Source organism: Drosophila suzukii, unplaced genomic scaffold, assembly GCF_043229965.1.
Source record: "Drosophila suzukii unplaced genomic scaffold, CBGP_Dsuzu_IsoJpt1.0 scf_13, whole genome shotgun sequence".
Taxonomy (NCBI): domain Eukaryota; kingdom Metazoa; phylum Arthropoda; class Insecta; order Diptera; family Drosophilidae; genus Drosophila; species Drosophila suzukii.
The window spans coordinates 706182-726723 of NW_027255900.1; the positions used below are offsets into that span (position 1 = coordinate 706182).

Consider the following 20542-nt stretch of genomic DNA (forward strand, 5'->3'; position numbering starts at 1 on the left):
GGACAGACGGACATGGCTAGATCGACTCGGCTAGTGATCCTTTATGGGGTCGGAAACGCTTCCTTCTGCCTGTTACATACTTTCCGACGAATCTAGTATACCCTTTTACTCTACGAGTAACGGGTATAAACATCTATTCATGGAAATCATATGAACACCTGCGTGTGGAGCAATGATGCAGCCACTGAGGGAGTTGATACTTGTGTATGCCATCGAATTTCGGATTATAAAAAGGAAGCACTCAACATTATGAATAAATACTATAATCTAGAAAAAGGAATGAAAATGATTAAATAACATAATAAAACATGTTCGCAGTACCAAAATAAACTTCTGACTTTTTATTTTGAGTTAAAATTACAGGTACGGAGAATGGAAAATATTTCCTTGACTGAGATATGTCGGCTACTTGCGAGTTGTTGCGCGGTCGTGATTTCAACCCCTATTATGGGAACGTCGTATGAGCTCGTATGAGGTCGTTGGCGTGAGCCCTATGATCTTGTCAATGAGCGTGCGCCTTCTGGGTTGTGCATGTGTCCCTTTTATTGCGGTCAGGTAATTGACAGGTGCGCATGTTTGGGTAGCTCTTGCTTGAATCCCTTTTATGACATGTTTATGACCCATTTGTGGAAAGGAGAGAATCTTAGACAATTTACCAGTTAAACGTTCTGGGGTGGAAACAAAAATGTGTATTTGAAAATATTCCACATCTGAGAATCATTAACTTGTGAGATTTATTTTATTGGGGTTCTTTTGATTTCTAAATTAGTTTTACAATCATAGGAAACATTATTCCCCAACATGATCGGACATGTTCCTCTAAGATAACCATCTTTGAATACTTTGGGTGTGCGACCTTTCACACGTGCACAGCAACACCTGTGATAATGAGGCAAAAGGGTACGTGATCACACCTTTCCCCAACATGATCGGATATGTTCCTCTAAGATAACAACCTTTGGATACTATGGTTGTGCGACCTTTCTCACGTGCACCTTTCTCACCTGACTATTAATTGCACATAATGAGGGGAAGGATACATGATCAATATTGTCATATGGGGATGTGGGGCCGATGGGGGCAATTAAGTATACTCTTTATAGACATGATCGTGACATTTTTATGACTTCAAAGCCCATTAAAATCAGTTAATTTATTGGATTATGCTAATTGTCCCAGAACCCGCATACGTTAATGAGGGGGGAGGGGGGGCCGGGGGCCATTAATATGCTAATTGTCCCAGAACCCGTCTTTCCCTACTACTGGCCATAATGGCACCGCCTGGTGGGGGTGAGCTTATCGAGGGGGCATATAGCAGGCTGTCTATCGTAGCCCTGGCGGTCGCGCGCCTCTGAGCCGCGGCTGATGCACCATGTGCTTATAGGCGCTGTGGCCCCGTGCTCCTTCTGCGCTCTTGTTGGGGTGGGCGACGCCGGCTGGCCGCGAACAGGGGCTTGTGCTTGGGAGCCTGGATGACTCGTCTGCGCTGATTGTGGCGCAGTCGGACGAGGCAGTGTCGGTAACGACTTCTGAGCTTGCCGCCTGGGCGCGATTGATGATCAGGTGGTTGTAGGGCGGCATGGATGATACGGTCCCGGTGGTTCCGACGACCATGGGGTTGCCAGTCCTGGGTTTGATTGCTTCGGCCGTGGATGTGTGCCGGTGGTGATGCCTGGGGTTTCGGGGGCGTTGATAGATACGGAGGTGGGATTGACCTCGCTGGTGGCCACAACTGCTCCGGTCGTGGGTGTGCCCTTGCTACCGAGGACAGCGGCGTTGGTCCCGGGAACGGCGCTGTGGCTGATGACGGTGTCGAAGATGGGGTATGGCCCTGGCCCGAACAAATCTTCATTCGTCTGTGGCGGTGTCTCGAACCGTAACGGTGGGAAGCTCCGCTGTACACATTCCATGTAGATTTCCTTGGACCCCTTGATTCAACAAGTAAGGACTATACACATTTTTGCCGTTATTGACTCATTCACAAAATTCTGTTGGCTGTACCCAACCAAATCAACATCATCAAATGACGCCATCGTAAAACTATCACAGCAAAGCTCGATTTTTTTCAATTGATAGATATAAAAACTACCACAGGATTACTCAGGGTCAACGGCCAAGTTGAAAGACTGAACGCTATCATCATCTCAGTACTTTCCACGCTCAGCGTGGACAACCCGACAAAATGGTACCAACATGTCAACAGGGCCAACAGGCCATAAACACCAGAAGTACTGATTCCACGCCATTTGAACTAATGAATAAATGATAACAAACAATAAAAGGCATAAAAGACTTAGTGGCCATTAAACGAACTCAATTCGGTACTGGCCTGCAACTAAAACCAAAGTTTTTGGGTCCATATCAAGTAAGGAAAGTTAAATCCAACAAGTCCTGTGACGTTCAGAAACTGGGAAACTACAATTACGGTAATGGAAAGTCTTCTAGTTGTGGCGAGTATATGAAAGCTTCGCGAACAAGCAACAATATTGCAAACATGTCTGACGATTCTAACAACTAAGCATTCGAGACGACGACGAGAGCAAAAAGGACGAGACAACTATGTCGAGCGGCAACGGAAGAGCCACAGAGTTTGAAAGAAGAATTCGAAGACGACGCAACAGCCGGGAGCAACGACGTTCGCGAATTAATATAACTCTTAAAAACCTCTAGACATTCAGGGTATTCCCTAAACTGTTGAATTGCTGAATTGTTGAAAATTCAACAGAAAATTTAAGCAATTAAGGGACGGACCCTAAGAGTTCCCTGTTGAATTTTTAATTTTAAGATGTCAGCTGTTTGTCAGATTGTCAAATTGCCAGGCTGTGTTTGCCAAAGATTATTTTTAAAATTAAGGAAAATGCCAAGAATATGCCAAAAACTAAGCTATTAGAACTGCTAACAGGCAGCATTCTATAATATATCCTTTATTTGCATGTTTTATACGATTGCAATTCCTCCATGTTTACAAGTGACCAGAGTTACCCTCTTACTTTTAGTCGAGAACAGCGAAAACTCTGATTTTCAGCAATTCAACAAAATTTTCAACAGCCGTGAGGCTGTTGAATTGTTGAAATTTCTGAAAGTTCACTTTGTATGGAACAGCTGATTAACAGCTGACCAAAATTCAACAATTCAGCAATTAAACAGTTTAGGGAATACCCAGATTATATTTTTGTGAAGCTGTAAATAATAATCTTAATCTTAAATTAAATATCCTAATAAACTTTAAAAAACCCCACATGTATGCATTGTTAAGAGTACAAATCCCGCCCTTAGGGTGTGTATCACAATAGGGAATCCGGTTTCCTTTAAACCTGTTTAATGAAGGACAGCCCATTTCCCCGAGTTAACGACTCTTAAAAAACGAATGTAGAAATTATTTCTTTACCACACCTTAGGAAATAATTTGTTTTCCGCTTCGAATACAATTCCAACTTCCTTTAGAATAAAATTATTATTATTATCTAAGAAACCTTGAACATCAATCGAAACAGTATCTTTCAACATTTTTCTAATGTTAAAGAACTCGTTGTAATATTCCGTTTCCGTGGGTTGTATTCAACTAAACGGTCTTTTATAAGGAGACAATAAGCTTGAGTATTTTCATGACTTGGTGTCTTCAGTTCTTTTGAAATTCTCACATTAATAGGACCAGTTTTCACTGATTCATTTTGATATGAAAGATCAATAATAGGGGCCTTCAATTTAAATTAATTTGGGGTCAAAAATGGTTGTGACTCACGATTTTAGTAAATACAATAGATTAAAATCTTGTGTACATTTGATATAGGTGAGCATACTGATTCTTACTTAAATCAACATTCAGATTATCATATGGATATGATTCAGAATTTAAATGAACTTTCAACATAAGTTCTGATAATTTCTCCATTTAGTGTAAATCCAATTATTACAAATCTTGGTTTTTCGCGGTTAGCCGACAATTTCACATTCCAGCTGTGTTGACTTCCGTACCACAATTTGGGGTTAGCATAATAATACCAACTCCGCAATGCGATTGGTAGCTTTACACCACTTTTGCAAAATCGCTCGGAGTTACATAGGGAATTTTGCCAGTGGGGTCCAGAAATTTCGTTTTCACTGTTCCATCCAAAATTTAATAGATATTGACTTTGAAGACTATCCGGAGATATAACATTTTTTAGGGTAGTAGTCAACTGACATGGATTTGACACGTTGGACACGTTGTATTTAGTTGTTACCTAGCAGTATTTTGATGGTTACTTTTTGTTTAGTCTTGTTTTTGGATGGATACTCTTTGTATAGTACCTGTACAGTACTTGTATCCGTAGCTAGTATCTGTAAAGTACTTGGTTTTAGATGGTAACTAACTGTTAACAAGTGTTATGAGTTGTCATAGTGTCTCATATGTGTTAGCCAAACAGACTTGCCGTGAACTATCATCACCTGACCGTCATCAAAGTCACATGCTTAAGACCCAAGGAGCAGGACGACTGATAAAATCATACATCTCAAAACCATTGACCAGGGATGAAGTTACGACCGTGAAACAACTCGCAAGTACCCGACGTACCTCAGTGAATAAAATACTTTCCCTTCTTTTGTACCTGTAGTATTAATTACTGTCAGAAACAAATTTTGTAGGATTATTTAATATTTTTATACTCGTTACTCGTAGAGTTAAAGGGTATACTAGATTCGTCGAAAAGTATGTAACAGGCAGAAGGAATCGTTTCCGACCCCATAAAGTATATATATTCTTGATCAGGATCACCAGCCGAGTCGATCTAGCCATGTCCGTCTGTCCGTCGGTCCGTCTGTTCGTCTGTCCGTAAGAACGCTGAGATCTCGGAAACTATACAAGCTACAATACTGAGATTAGGCATGCAGATTCCTGAGATTCCTGCGCAGCGCAAGTTTGTTTCAGCAGAGTGCCACGCCCACTCTTACGCCCACAAACCGCCCAAAACTGTAGCTGTTGCCACGCCCACTCTAACGCCCATAACGCTTAAATCTGTCTACCGTCGGTAGGTGGCGCATTTCAATCTCGCTTTGCTGCTCCATTTCCCTTTGATCCCATTAGCTGAGTAACGGGTATCTGATAGTCGAGGTACTCGACTACAGCGTTCTTCCTTGTTTTATTTATTTTATTATTGTACACATATTTCTTTAAATTCATAATTAATTATATATTATATATATTTGTATATAGTTAACTTTCTGACTCCACCCTCTGTAAGAAATATATCGGTTATTAAGCTTCATTCCAAAAGCAGATTTTCGCTTGGTTCCCATAGATAAATGTAAAATAATTCTCACAATTTAATGTTTCCTAGGTCTTGGATTGTTTTTAAAGCTGTAAAGTAGTTCTAGAGCTGGGGTGAAACTCGGTATACTCGGCTCCGATGGGTTACTTCGCGTGGGTGGAAAGCTTCAGAACACAAACTTGGACTACGATACTGTTTCCCAAGGATCATCCAGTCACCAAGGTGATCATCGTTTATTATCATGAGAAATAATTGCATGGAGGATCGCAGGCGCTGCTTGCCGCATTACGGCAAAGGTACTGGCCGATTGGAGGCCGCAAGTTCGTCGCCAGCGTTATCAACAAATGTGTTCGATGTTTCCGATTGAAGCCCGTTACTTGGAAGCACGTCATGGGTACCCTGCCAGCAAATAGAGTGCAGCCCAATCCAGCTTTTCATACCACAGGAGTGACCTATTGTGGGCCATTCTATTATAAGGCAGAGGCCAGAAATAAGACCGCCCACAAGTACTATATCGCCGTCTTTGTCTGTTTTTCCACGAAGGCTGCTCATTTGGAAGTGGTCCAGGATCTCACGGCGGATTCTTTCATCGCAGCGCTGAGGAGATTCATCAGCCTTAGAGGTAGTCCGCGTACAATTTGGACCGACAATGCTTCAAACTTTTTCGGTGCAAAGACCGAGCTTGCCGAGCTGAAAGAGCTCTTTTTGAGCACACAGCATCGATATCTTCCGTCTGTTTAGCTGATGGGATCGATTGGAAGTTCATCCCACCACGTGCCCCGCACTTCGGTGGTTTATGGGAGGCTGCTGTGAAGTCAGCTAGATTTCCCTTCTACAGAGTCGTCGGTGCATCCATCTTAGCCATCGATGAATTAAGAACTCTTGCTTATGAGATTTCTGCTATCCTTAACTCTCGTCTGTCCAATATCAGAAAATGCTAAAAGCCTTGAGGTGCTAACACCGGCGCATTTCCTGAAGGGTTCCAGCTACACTTAATTTCCTGAGCCTGACATTACTCATCTTCGCGGAGGCTGCCTCAGCAGATGGCAACGGGAGACCCAGATGCAACAACATTTCTGGAAAAGGTGGAGCAGCGAGTATTGGTCCCTACTTCAAGAGAGGAGCAAGTGGCGCGTCGAAACGTCTACTATCAAGGTTGGAAGCACAGTTTTGCAGAAGGAGGACAACGTTCCACCCTTGAGATGGCAGCTTGGGTGCATCCAGGAAGTCATACCCGGCGGGGACGGAGTCATCCGAGTAGCTATGGTCCGTACAGCTACGGGTCTGGTCAAGAGAGCCGTCGACAAACTAGCCGTTCTGCCCATCGATTCCGAGATGGCGAAATAATCGCAAGAAAACTCCCCCGCAGGGCAAACTAGAGCGCACCGTCGCAAAGAAGCGCAAGAAGTAAATGAAAAGAAGATAAGAACGTAGTCGCCCGCTAGCATCCCTCCCTTTCCCCCTTACCGCCACTTGGGCGCACAAGCAGCGGCGTCAGAGCTCGCTAGCAGTCGCGCATGCGCGCCTGGTATCGCATCCCGGCCGTTGCCGAGGGATTTTTATGTTTGTAGTTTTGGTTCTATCAGATCCACAAATGCTTTTACTGTTTTGATTTCATTTGCTTTTATATATTCTGCGTGTAGTTTCTTTTGGCAGCGCTGACTGCAGTCGCTGCGCGACAAATTTTCGAGATAACGATTTCCGAATTCAATCCAGGGCTCAATTAAAGTTTTAAGATATTGTTTAATTAAATGTTATTTTTGAAGTTTTTTATTTAACGTCCCGTTTGAGTTTTAAGATTTATTTGTTCATCTATACTTATGTTTATATGTTTAATGTTTCATTTTAGAGTTAGGCAATAAATTATAATGATTTTCTAAGAGATTTTGTAGTTGAACTCGGGCTGCGGCAGCACCGGTAGGAATGTGGAAGGGGCCGTGGGAAGAGGTCTCCCCAGGATGTAACGGCCATAGGTAGGGTGGGCATTGACTACAACAACATCAGTGGTCATGTTTGAGTGTGTGTGTGCATATGAGGTGTCAGTTCGTAGTTTCGTTATCTACGGTTGTAGTTGTGTCTTACAGTGCATGTCTATGTGTATCTGTGGGGCATATTTTGTCGCAGGACGCTAATTTAAAGATAGGTTGACAACATTATGGCATTTTTCGGTGCAACACCCCTATACCATCCCCTCAAGCCGACGAGCGCAGCTGAAACATAAGAGCGTGCGTTGCATCGAAAGTTTTTTCAGCTGCCATTGTGAACGTTGTTCATTACAGATGTATAGTTGTTAGCTTATTTTCGGAGCAGATCGCGCATAGGTGTACGACGGCACCTGCAGCTCTCTATGCATATCTTTGTAGCCTTCTTTCTTATACCACTAAAGCTGTCGCTTATCTTTTCAGCAACTACTTTGTAAGCCTGCAAATGTCTATATGAAGTTATTATAGCCGAGCTTTTACACAGTTCGTCTGCCGCTCCGAATAAACGCTATACATTTTAATATAACCTATTCTACTATATTAATTATAACTATAAGGGTGGCATATTTGTTGTCTTCCCCAAACAGAAGCCATACGTCCCAATCAGTTTTATCAACCGATATATATGAGCGTTTGTATTTACTCTACGAGTAACGGGTATAAAAATACAGCAACGTTTTTTGGGCATTCTTAGTAAAGCTCATCAAAATGGTTCGACTTCAAATTAAGCCTTCAATTAAAACTAAAATTACTGAAAACTAAGGCAAAACCGTATCGAATCGGCGATGAGCTATTTTAGTAAATTAATTAAGGAATTTATATTTGATGTAATGACTTCATTCGGGGATGGCACTCAAAAGAACTCGAAAAGCAAAGTACTCATTTGCTAAAAAAATAAGTAAAAATCAACGAAAAAGTTTCTTTTAGGAAACAAGTAAGACATATTTAATATTTTTATTTTAGCTATTTAGCTATTTAATATTTTGAACTTGTTGAAAATAATGACTCCTAAAAATTTTGTGAAGAAGTCGAACAGCTACATCAGCATCTTGGACTTCTAGATTTTTTTTAATTTCCCTCAATATTTGATGAATTTTTTACTTTAAAAATACGGTAAAAGAAAATTACTTGCCCGAATTCTTTGAAACTTTGGAATAAATTAGATTAATGTATTATAAAAAGGACTCCATACTCGGACTGGTCATTTTCTTTAAAAAAAAACGTATTTTTGGCCACAAATCGGATCGGCTGGCCCAGTGTGCAAGTTATATGACACATTATTTAGGGGCTCCTAGCCAATTTATAAATAACTTTGAGCCGAAAGCTAATTTCCAAATAACTCTGACAGACCCGAGATAAAGCCGTGGTTAGCTATTTCCGTCAAGCAGGTCTCCAAATCATTCCCACCCAGATCAATTTCACGCAGTCCGAATCAAACGGATGCTGTAAACATCCAAACCGATATTGCAAACAATCGGAGTCCCAAGTGAGCCCTGAGTCCGCTAACGTAAACAAAAGATCCCCAAAGCGAGTCCCGAGTCCGCTAACGTAAGCAAAAGGATCCCCAAAGCGGTCCCTAAACTCCGCTAATGTAAACACCAATTTCCGGCCAAGATTGGACACCGAATTTAATTGGCAAATTGCATCATCCTATTTTCCGACTCTCTTGAGTCATTCTTTTTATCAATTTTTGGGGATAAATTCTCTTAATCTGAGGTTTGATTATTGATCATTGAACTAGAGAGCAGTCAGTCCGTTTTTGAGATCCAAATCGAGCTGTAGAACAATTCGAGAAAAAGTACAAGTACATTGCTAAAAATAAAAATAAATTTTTTTAATCAATTCACTAGTGAGAAACTTAATTTGCACTGGTTTATCATCCTTTAATCTCAGTTTTTGTTTATAAAAATTATTTGTCCTTATTGGTTCGGTTTCCAATCCGAAAATATCATTATATTGTGTGCATAGACTTGAAAGCTGTGATTTGAATTGTAGAGGAAATTTTTTTGAAAGTTGAGATAATACAGATTTTTCTTTATTTTCTAGATTAATTTTGATTACATCCTAGTTCGAAAGTTAAATTATTTGTACTGACTACATGATCTTTATTTGTAGTATTAAGTACTCTTATGAATGCGTTTTTAGATGTTGTTATGGTACTTGCTATATAAATACCATGCTTAATTTCTTGATTTGGAATCAATACACTGTGTTCTTTTGAATTTAGTTGAATTTTTCTAATAACTTGGGATCTTGCTGGCAGAAGTATTGAGTTGTTGCCAGAACTGTATGTTATTGGAACATAAATTGGAAATTTTAAGTTATTAGGTCTAATTATAAGCCTATCTTCAGATGGCTTGAACTCTAATTGACAGCTGTATTTTTTATAAAATCGATTCCTTAAATGCCATCACACAGGAGAAATGTAAATCCACGATATGATAAAAAGACAAGTTCTTTTCCTGTAGCCACATGATTGAATGATACAAATATATTCTGACTGAGTTTAACGGCATGAACCCATGCATTTTCTACTGTTGAATATCTAAAGGGTTTTGTGAGTTTCCCGATGTACTATTGGTTTGGCTATTGGTTAATCGACATTATTTTGGTTATTATTGTTGTGGCCTCGACTCGAGTTGCCACGTCCTCTATAGTTTCCTCTATATTGGTCTCGACCAGTATTCTTTTGGGTACTATTGTTGTAATTTCCTCGTAAGCGGTTTCCGCCGCGCTGCGGGTAATTTTTGTAAAATAGGACAGTGTTTGGCTGTCCGATTGCTTCTGTGCAACTGTTTACAAATGTTGATATGGCATCATTCATGTTGGCAGTTTTATTGCGTTGCTGTAGGTTCATCAGTTTTGCTTACAACACTTCTACAGTGTCGCCTTTGACGTTGCTTTTTAATCTGGAAATGACTTCAGTTATTGTTGTTTCATTTCCGATTAGATTTCTGGCGACACCTTTTTTTTTATGGAAACTGCTTGTTGTTCGTGCTCGCCTTTTATTGATTCTATTATTTGTAATGCATCAATAAAACTTGTTAAGTTTTCAGCTTTACCATAAGCTTATAAGCTTGGGTGCTGTATTAATAAAATCAATATTAAATTGTGCCATTGTGATATTGTTTCTTATTTTATTTTCTATTATGCTTGAACTATCATCAGAATCTGTAGAATTATAGTAATAGTAAGATTATTTAAATCTTGCTCTTCTATTTTAGGATTTGTTTCTGTAAGGTCTTCTGATTCTATTTGGTCACTGTCAGTTTGTTTTGTTGATTCCGATTCATCACCAGTTTCAACTGTTAGGGAAGTGTTAAGTATAGTCGGTACTGATATGTCTTGAACTTTTGTTTAATTGATATTAAATTAGATCTTAGTCTGATCAAATATTTTGATACTTGTGACCAATGATCTTGATTTAATTTTTCCCTCTGGCCATGTATTAGTATTCGTGCTTCATTAAAGTATTTTGCTAGAATTTCCACATATTTTTTAATAGTATTTTTTTGAATTGGCCTGTTTTTAGTAAGTGACTTATATAATTTATCAAAGTCAACTTTTATGTTATTTATTAGCTTATATAATTCATTCCATTCCATTTATTTAGGACCGTCATTACTATTGCTCTACCTAGTATTGGTTCGTCTACTACTGATCTAACTTGTACACCTGGAATGGTGGATAATACAATTCCCTTTTGGGTGCTTGTGCAATGTATTAGTAAAAAGTATCTAAATTAAATGTTTCAATATATAAATTTTCTAAATCATAAATGCTTACTGAAGTTGCTGAAACTAATTGCAGAATTCTTTCTTTAAAATGAATGTCCCTATCATATGTTGGTCCAATTGCCTTTAGTGTAGCCATTTTTAGTTAATATATTTTTATTAATTTATTTTTATTTTATTCCCTTTTCTTAAATTTTAAAATTTGATTACAGAATTAATTTTCTATTAATGTTGTTTGTGCTATAAATTTTTTTTTCAATTTTGTCCAGATCATTTGCCTGGCTCATATATTTCTTCTTAAGACATTTATTATGCAATTTATAAAGTTTATATAACAACAATTATTATTAACAATGTATAAATTAATTCTAAGACAATGTTACTTTACTCTACTTTATTATTAACATTTGCAGTGGAATCCACTGTTTTTGTGTCTATTAAACCCATCTTTGGGGTTGGTATTCTTAATATGCATCTTGGTCTGCCAAAATTTTAAACTTTTGAAATGATTCGTAAGTTTCGGTAATGTTATTCATTAACAACTAGTTCGATTTGAATAATTTAGATTTGACTGTTTGGACCAGTTATTAATATATTTTACATATAATTTCCTGCCTATTTTTGTGTATGGTTTTCAGGCCATATTCTAATCGGGCAACTGTTATGTCGCTCAATTTTAAACAGTTTTTTTATGTAATAAATGAAAAAATATGCATCGCAGACAATTAAAAAAATTTTGCAACACAGTGCAGTGGAATAAAAATTATGCGCTCTTGGTAGCTCTGTCGGTTTACTGGCTTGGTGCGCCCGACGGTGCCGGTGCTGGCTGCACAGGCTGTACTTCTATGGTGGGGCACCGGTGCTGGCTGCACAGGTTGTTACTTCTTTGGTGGGGCACCGGTGCTGGCTGCAGGTGTACTTGCAATGGGCTGAGCACAGTGGTCCCTCGCAGTCATCCGGGCATGTTTTCTTCAGCTTGGGGATGACAATTTTTTCTGGTGGAGGCAATGTTTTTATAGATTTGGCAAGATTTTGTATTACAATGTTTTTTTTTTTATTCCTTTTTTTACTTTATTACTACTACTAATAAATATACACTTAGAAAATAAATGGGCGTAAACTGCAGAAGTTGTGCGGTACGGCCGCAAAGCAATGCTTCGCACAGCCGCGGTAGCTTACGTGTCCAGGCCTATCCTATCTCTCTCAGCTATCCTGAGTTTTCGCATTACAGATGCGGCGAACTTGGCGAGGGCGTCACGGCGGCTTTAGCCCATACCGGGGCGGCATAAAGTATTTGGGACGTAACGACGCTCGCTATGAGTTTCCTCCGTTCCTGCTTTGGGCCCTTTTGTTCAAGCGTACTCCAGGTGCTCTTTATAAGACAGCCTGGTGTCTATCATGACGCCTAGGTATTTTATAGCTCTTTGAGAGACTATGACAACCCCTCCGACCGTCAGCTTGGCCATCTCGACGAGTTGCCGGCTGCTTATAAGAACGGCCTCTTTTTTATGTGCCGAGAGTTGGAGCCCGGCAAGTGATAGCCATGACTCCACCTTCCTTACCACAGTGTTGGCCATGTCCTCCACTTCGGCTATCGTCTTGGCCACGATCGTGATGGCGACGTCGTCCGCGAAGCCAGTCACGTGGACCTTGGCAGGCATGGGAAGCCTCAGCACTCCATCGTACATGGTGTTCCACAACAGGGTGCCCAGGACCGATCGCTAGTATCAAAAATCAGCACCCTTTCGCCGAGGTACCTGTCGACTACCCTGGTGAGGTACTCCGGGGTCCGTAGCCGCCTTAGTGCCTGCATGATCCTCGTCCAGTTCGCCGTGTTGAACGCGTTTTTGATGTCGAGCGTGACTAGAAGACAGTACTTCTTCGTGCCGCCTTTCCAACGCTTTCTGCGTATGGCTTCCGCAGCTGTCCCGGTGACCATTCGGATCGCGTCCAGCGTGGACTTTCCTTTCCGGAAACCAAACTGGGTGGGGGATAGGCCACCAGCCGCATCTACGGCCAGGTTTAGCCGTTTCGAGATGAGCTTCTCGAACACTTTGCCAACAGTGTCAAGCAGACAAACTGTAGGCCTGTAGGAGGAAGCTTCACCAGGCGGCTACGCAGGTTTGCTGAGTAGAAGCAGCTTCTACACTTTCCATCTCCGGGAAAATGTTCCCTCGCGCAGGCAGGCGTTGTAGAGCTCCGCGAAAGTGCCTGGCCGAAGCCCCAGCGCCAGCTTCATTGCTCTGTTGGGCACTGCGTCAGGTCCTGGGGCTTTATTTTTCTGCAGGTTGCGTCCTGCTTCAGCAACCTCGGCCTCCGTTACTTCCTCGACCTCCCGCGTAGGCGCCGTTTCGCGCTGTATGCTTTTCTTGGCGCTACCCGAAGGTAACAGTATGCTAACAATCTCGCTAAGGGTTTCAGGGTCCGTTGGAGAGCGGCTGCCTGCGTTTACTCGCTTTACCACGAGTCTGTAGGCCCCACCCCACGGATTCTGTTCGGCTGCGTCGCACAGCTTCAGGAAACATTCCCGATTGCTGTCCAGGATGGCGTGCTTCAGGGTCCTCCTGGCTTGCTTAAAGGCTGCGTGTGCGGCTTCGGCCCTGTCGGTCCTTCTTGACCGTTGAAGAGATCTTCTGGCTCTGAGGCATGTCCTTCTAAGGGTCGCTATCTCAGAGTTCCACAAGGTATCGGCTCATGGTCTCTTCTGAATGGCTGCTATCCCGTCCGCGTTGGTGTTTGCGTCTGCTTCCGTGAAGCAGTGCATGTCGGCGAGGCACCTGCTCATCTCCTCGGCGTTTAGCGTCTCCTGGCGGTAGCCCTTGACTGCTCTGTTCCGCGTTCCTGGTCCTGGGCGTGTGCCCACTGTGCATAGGATTGCCTCGTGGTCGCTGGCCGTGAAGAAGTCGCCGATTCTCCAGAGAGAGCGTCGGGCTAACGCGGAGCTCACAAATGTGAGGTCTATGATAGACCCAGCTCCAGCCCGATTGAACGTCTCCTGCGTCCCTTCGTTTAGCAGCGCAACTTCTAGCGTTGCAAAGGCATTGAGTAGGGTTTGGCCCCTCGTGTTGCTGCTGGGGGACCCCCGTTCTTCGGCCAACGCGTTGAAGTCCAGTTCATGGCTAAAGTCCGTCGTGGAGAGGCTAGGTGCTAGATAGCAGCTATAGACCCACATTTCGCCTATACGAGCTCGGACGAAACCCGAGCCCTTATGCACGTCCAGAAAAGATTTACCGTTTCTTTTGCACAGCCATATCGCGGCCTTGCCCGATGTGTCCGTTATCCAGTCGGCGTCGTCTTTGACTTTGTAAGGTTCCACCATCAACTAGAGGGTCAAGGTTCCCGTTCGCTGTGCGCCTGACCTTGTTTACTCGGTTGCCGAGGTTTTGCAGCTTGCCGTCGTCCCTACGGGTGACCATCGCTAGGACTTCGCTTTAGGTCTTGCCATTCGCTTCCACTATAAAGGCGTCCGGGCGGTGAGGCTTTCGCGCCCGCTTTTTTGGAGCAGCCTTTCTCCAGGCGGTGGTCGCGTCCTTTCCAGCGCTGCCTTTCGCGGCTGTTTTTTCTCGGGGGCCTCGGTTTCTGCTCTTCTTGTGGATTACTCCTTTTTTCTGTTGGGAGCCCGATGGAGCTCTTCGCGCAGACGATTGCGCTGGTGGAGTCGAGGGCTCTCCCCCGTCTAGAACCGTGCCGGGTTGACTTAGCCTTTGCCACGGGTCTGTTTGCGCCGCGCTGGTGACCATGGGGCCTTGTGTCGCGTTTCGCCAGAACTCCGTTTGAGCGGCATTGTCCTTTTGGAGACAAACCGGAGTCTGTTGCTCCTTGCTCTCGCTGTTTCGGAGAGGGCCTTTGCATTTGTTGCACTCCGTGGGCTCTTTATGCTGGTGGGAGTCTCCAACTTGGTTGAAGGAGATCACTGCACCTTCTTGGAGGGACTTCATCCTCGAGAACATCGCTTTCATGGTCACATTGATGTGACGCACCTGCATTACGCTCTTGAGGTGGAGGACTTCGTCGAGGAGCGCTTCAATCTCCGCGAGCTGTTCTGGTCCGGTGAGCTCCTGGTCCGCTGGAAATGACTTAAGTTATTGTTGTTTCATTTCCGATTAGATTTCTGGCGACACCTTTTTTTTATGGAAACTGCTTGTTGTTCGTGCTCGCCTTTTATTGATTCTATTATTTGTAATGCATCAATAAAACTTGTTAAGTTTTCAGCTTTACCATAAGCTTATAAGCTTGGGTGCTGTATTAATAAAATCAATATTAAATTGTGCCATTGTGATATTGTTTCTTATTTTATTTTCTATTATGCTTGAACTATCATCAGAATCTGTAGAATTATAGTAATAGTAAGATTATTTAAATCTTGCTCTTCTATTTTAGGATTTGTTTCTGTAAGGTCTTTTGATTCTATTTGGTCACTGTCAGTTTGTTTTGTTGATTCCGATTCATCACCAGTTTCAACTGTTAGGGAAGTGTTAAGTATAGTCGGTACTGATATGTCTTGAACTTTTGTTTAATTGATATTAAATTAGATCTTAGTCTGATCAAATATTTTGATACTTGTGACCAATGATCTTGATTTAGTTTTTCCCTCTGGCCATGTATTAGTATTCGTGCTTCATTAAAGTATTTTGCTAGAATTTCCACATGTTTTTTAATAGTATTTTTTTGAATTGGCCTGTTTTCAGTAAGTGACTTATATAATTTATCAAAGTCAACTTTTATGTTATTTATTAGCTTATATAATTCATTCCATTCCATTTATTTAGGACCGTCATTACTATTGCTCTACCTAGTATTGGTTCGTCTACTACTGATCTAACTTGTACACCTGGAATGGTGGATAATACAATTCCCTTTTGGGTGCTTGTGCAATGTATTAGTAAAAAGTATCTAAATTAAATGTTTCAATATATAAATTTTCTAAATCATAAATGCTTACTGAAGTTGCTGAAACTAATTGCAGAATTCTTTCTTTAAAATGAATGTCCCTATCATATGTTGGTCCAATTGCCTTTAGTGTAGCCATTTTTAGTTAATATATTTTTATTAATTTATTTTTATTTTATTCCCTTTTCTTAAATTTTAAAATTTGATTACAGAATTAATTTTCTATTAATGTTGTTTGTGCTATAAATTTTTTTTTCAATTTTGTCCAGATCATTTGCCTGGCTCATATATTTCTTCTTAAGACATTTATTATGCAATTTATAAAGTTTATATAACAACAATTATTATTAACAATGTATAAATTAATTCTAAGACAATGTTACTTTACTCTACTTTATTATTAACATTTGCAGTGGAATCCACTGTTTTTGTGTCTATTAAACCCATCTTTGGGGTTGGTATTCTTAATATGCATCTTGGTCTGTCAAAAATTTTAAACTTTTGAAATGATTCGTAAGTTTCGGTAATGTTATTCATTAACAACTAGTTCGATTTGAATAATTTAGATTTGACTGTTTGGACCAGTTATTAATATATTTTACATATAATTTCCTGCCTATTTTTGTGTATGGTTTTCAGGCCATATTCTAATCGGGCAACTGTTATGTCGCTCAATTTTAAACAGTTTTTTTATGTAATAAATGAAAAAATATGCATCGCAGACAATTAAAAAAATTTTGCAACACAGTGCAGTGGAAAAAAAATTATGCGCTCTTGGTAGCTCTGTCGGTTTACTGGCTTGGTGCGCCCGACGGTGCCGGTGCTGGCTGCACAGGCTGTACTTCTATGGTGGGGCACCGGTGCTGGCTGCACAGGTTGTTACTTCTTTGGTGGGGCACCGGTGCTGGCTGCAGGTGTACTTGCAATGGGCTGAGCACAGTGGTCCCTCGCAGTCATCCGGGCATGTTTTCTTCAGCTTGGGGATGACAATTTTTTCTGGTGGAGGCAATGTTTTTATAGATTTGGCAAGATTTTGTATTACAATGTTTTTTTTTTTATTCCTTTTTTTACTTTATTACTACTACTAATAAATATACACTTAGAAAATAAATGGGCGTAAACTGCAGATGTTGTGCGGTACGGCCGCAAAGCAATGCTTCGCACAGCCGCGGTAGCTTACGTGTCCAGGCCTATCCTATCTCTCTCAGCTATCCTGAGTTTTCGCATTACAGATGCGGCGAACTTGGCGAGGGCGTCACGGCGGCTTTAGCCCATACCGGGGCGGCATAAAGTATTTGGGACGTAACGACGCTCGCTATGAGTTTCCTCCGTTCCTGCTTTGCTCTTTATAAGACAGCCTGGTGTCTATCATGACGCCTAGGTATTTTATAGCTCTTTGAGAGACTATGACAACCCCTCCGACCGTCAGCTTGGCCATCTCGACGAGTTGCCGGCTGCTTATAAGAACGGCCTCTTTTTTATGTGCCGAGAGTTGGAGCCCGGCAAGTGATAGCCATGACTCCACCTTCCTTACCACAGTGTTGGCCATGTCCTCCACTTCGGCTATCGTCTTGGCCACGATCGTGATGGCGACGTCGTCCGCGAAGCCAGTCACGTGGACCTTGGCAGGCATGGGAAGCCTCAGCACTCCATCGTACATGGTGTTCCACAACAGGGTGCCCAGGACCGATCGCTAGTATCAAAAATCAGCACTCTTTCGCCGAGGTACCTGTCGACTACCCTGGTGAGGTACTCCGGGGTCCGTAGCCGCCTTAGTGCCTGCATGATCCTCGTCCAGTTCGCCGTGTTGAACGCGTTTTTGATGTCGAGCGTGACTAGAAGACAGTACTTCTTCGTGCCGCCTTTCCAACGCTTTCTGCGTATGGCTTCCGCAGCTGTCCCGGTGACCATTCGGATCGCGTCCAGCGTGGACTTTCCTTTCCGGAAACCAAACTGGGTGGGGGATAGGCCACCAGCCGCATCTACGGCCAGGTTTAGCCGTTTCGAGATGAGCTTCTCGAACACTTTGCCAACAGTGTCAAGCAGACAAACTGGCCTGTAGGAGGAAGCTTCACCAGGCGGCTACGCAGGTTTGCTGAGTAGAAGCAGCTTCTGCACTTTCCATCTCCGGGAAAATGTTCCCTCGCGCAGGCAGGCGTTGTAGAGCTCCGCGAAAGTGCCTGGCCGAAGCCCCAGCGCCAGCTTCATTACTCTGTTGGGCACTGCGTCAGGTCCTGGGGCTTTATTTTTCTGCAGGTTGCGTCCTGCTTCAGCAACCTCGGCCTCCGTTACTTCCTCGACCTCCCGCGTAGGCGCCGTTTCGCGCTGTATGCTTTCCTTGGCGCTACCCGAAGGTAACAGTATGCTAACAATCTCGCTAAGGGTTTCAGGGTCCGTTGAAGAGCGGCTGCCTGCGTTTACTCGCTTTACCACGAGTCTGTAGGCCCCACCCCACGGATTCTGTTCGGCTGCGTCGCACAGCTTCAGGAAACATTCCCGATTGCTGTCCAGGATGGCGTGCTTCAGGGTCCTCCTGGCTTGCTTAAAGGCGGCGTGTGCGGCTTCGGCCCTGTCGGTCCTTCTTGACCGTTGAAGAGATCTTCTGGCTCTGAGGCATGTCCTTCTAAGGGTCGCTATCTCAGAGTTCCACAAGGTATCGGCTCATGGTCTCTTCTGAATGGCTGCTATCCCGTCCGCGTTGGTGTTTGCGTCTGCTTCCGTGAAGCAGTGCATGTCGGCGAGGCACCTGCTCATCTCCTCGGCGTTTAGCGTCTCCTGGCGGTAGCCCTTGACTGCTCTGTTCCGCGTTCCTGGTCCTGGGCGTGTGCCCACTGTGCATAGGATTGCCTCGTGGTCGCTGGCCGTGAAGAAGTCGCCGATTCTCCAGAGAGAGCGTCGGGCTAACGCGGAGCTCACAAATGTGAGGTCTATGATAGACCCAGCTCCAGCCCGATTGAACGTCTCCTGCGTCCCTTCGTTTAGCAGCGCAACTTCTAGCGTTGCAAAGGCATTGAGTAGGGTTTGGCCCCTCGTGTTGCTGCTGGGGGACCCCCGTTCTTCGGCCAACGCGTTGAAGTCCAGTTCATGGCTAAAGTCCGTCGTGGAGAGGCTAGGTGCTAGATAGCAGCTATAGACCCACATTTCGCCTATACGAGCTCGGACGAAACCCGAGCCCTTATGCACGTCCAGAAAAGATTTACCGTTTCTTTTGCACAGCCATATCGCGGCCTTGCCCGATGTGTCCGTTATCCAGTCGGCGTCGTCTTTGACTTTGTAAGGTTCCACCATCAACTAGAGGGTCAAGGTTCCCGTTCGCTGTGCGCCTGACCTTGTTTACTCGGTTGCCGAGGTTTTGCAGCTTGCCGTCGTCCCTACGGGTGACCATCGCTAGGACTTCGCTTTAGGTCTTGCCATTCGCTTCCACTATAAAGGCGTCCGGGCGGTGAGGCTTTCGCGCCCGCTTTTTTGGAGCAGCCTTTCTCCAGGCGGTGGTCGCGTCCTTTCCAGCGCTGCCTTTCGCGGCTGTTTTTTCTCGGGGGCCTCGGTTTTTGGCATGCTCTTCTTGTGGATTACTCCTTTTTTCTGTTGGGAGCCCGATGGAGCTCTTCGCGCAGACGATTGCGCTGGTGGAGTCGAGGGCTCTCCCCCGTCTAGAACCGTGCCGGGTTGACTTAGCCTTTGCCACGGGTCTGTTTGCGCCGCGCTGGTGACCATGGGGCCTTGTGTCGCGTTTCGCCAGAACTCCGTTTGAGCGGCATTGTCCTTTTGGAGACAAACCGGAGTCTGTTGCTCCTTGCTCTCGCTGTTTCGGAGAGGGCCTTTGCATTTGTTGCACTCCGTGGGCTCTTTATGCTGGTGGGAGTCTCCAACTTGGTTGAAGGAGATCACTGCACCTTCTTGGAGGGACTTCATCCTCGAGAACATCGCTTTCATGGTCACATTGATGTGACGCACCTGCATTACGCTCTTGAGGTGGAGGACTTCGTCGAGGAGCGCTTCAATCTCCGCGAGCTGTTCTGGTCCGGTGAGCTCCTGGTCCGCTTTGGGCCTCTTAGCAGAGGCAGTTCTTTGCCCACTGGTTGGGCTACCTGGGTCTCTTTGGCGCTTGGCCGCGTCCTGCAACTTATCATCTTCCCGCGGGGACGGCTGGCCCGCGGGTTTTTCCAGGACTAATGACCTAAGAAGCTTCGAGCTGCTCCTGAACGCACCGGCTGGTTCCGTACCTTTGTTGTCGTTCCTCCTGCTTAAACTTGGTGCATTCACTGTCAAGACGGTCAAGTTCGCCTCCGTCTCGCCAGGTTTGTTGTTGGGAATGGGATTTAGGGCCTCCAGAATCCGTGCCCTGGCCGTGGGGGTTCCCACGGGTGGATTTCGACATTCCTTTCATTTGTTGCGTTTTATACCTACTGCCAGGTTGTTTGCATTTTATACCTGCTGCCAGGTGACGTGACTGCCGGACAATATGGCACAGACGCAGACCACGCAGCCGCCCAGTATGGGTCAGACGCTACGTGGGTTTTTGGCGATAAGATTTCACGGTGTACCGCGTTAGCGGGGGGGTTGGCAATAAGTCTGCTCCTTGACCTTTGGCACCAGGAAGACCTCTGCCGTGCAGAAGTGGTGTCACTCGTTTGGTTCCGGACTCCTTGCAAAAGGAGTTCAAGCAGCAGCCCTTAGATATACGAGT

General features: G+C 43.8%; 2 protein-coding genes across 2 annotated transcripts; one reads left to right on the top strand and one right to left on the bottom strand.

Annotated features, from left to right (window-relative positions):
• The first annotated feature begins 5639 nt into the window (after positions 1-5639).
• On the top strand, positions 5640-5990 carry LOC139354684 (uncharacterized). Its single transcript, XM_070998926.1, has one exon. The coding sequence runs from the start codon at positions 5640-5642 to the stop codon at positions 5988-5990; it is 351 nt and encodes a 116-aa protein (XP_070855027.1).
• Positions 5991-14396: 8406 nt separating this feature from the next.
• LOC139354685 (uncharacterized) lies at positions 14397-19143 on the bottom strand. Its single transcript, XM_070998927.1, has 6 exons — positions 18602-19143; positions 17942-18478; positions 17596-17911; positions 17390-17548; positions 16714-16831; positions 14397-15031 (listed from the first exon to the last, which is right to left on the bottom strand). Exons 1-6 carry the CDS (start codon positions 19141-19143, stop codon positions 14397-14399), a joined length of 2307 nt encoding a protein of 768 aa, XP_070855028.1.
• Between the last annotated feature and the right edge of the window lie 1399 nt (positions 19144-20542).

Bases quoted from the DNA above. Each gene is read 5' to 3' on its own strand.
- LOC139354684 (XM_070998926.1), top strand. From the start codon at position 5,640: ATGGGTACCCTGCCAGCAAATAGAGTGCAGCCCAATCCAGCTTTTCAT.
- LOC139354685 (XM_070998927.1), bottom strand. From the start codon at position 19,143: ATGGTGGAACCTTACAAAGTCAAAGACGACGCCGACTGGATAACGGAC. The intron at 18,479-18,601 runs GTGCCTCGCCGA...AGCGACCCTTAG, and splicing joins AACGCCGAGGAGATGAGCAG to AAGGACATGCCTCAGAGCCA. The intron at 15,032-16,713 runs GTGCCCCACCAT...AGTCATTTCCAG, and splicing joins AACCTGTGCAGCCAGCACCG to CGGACCAGGAGCTCACCGGA.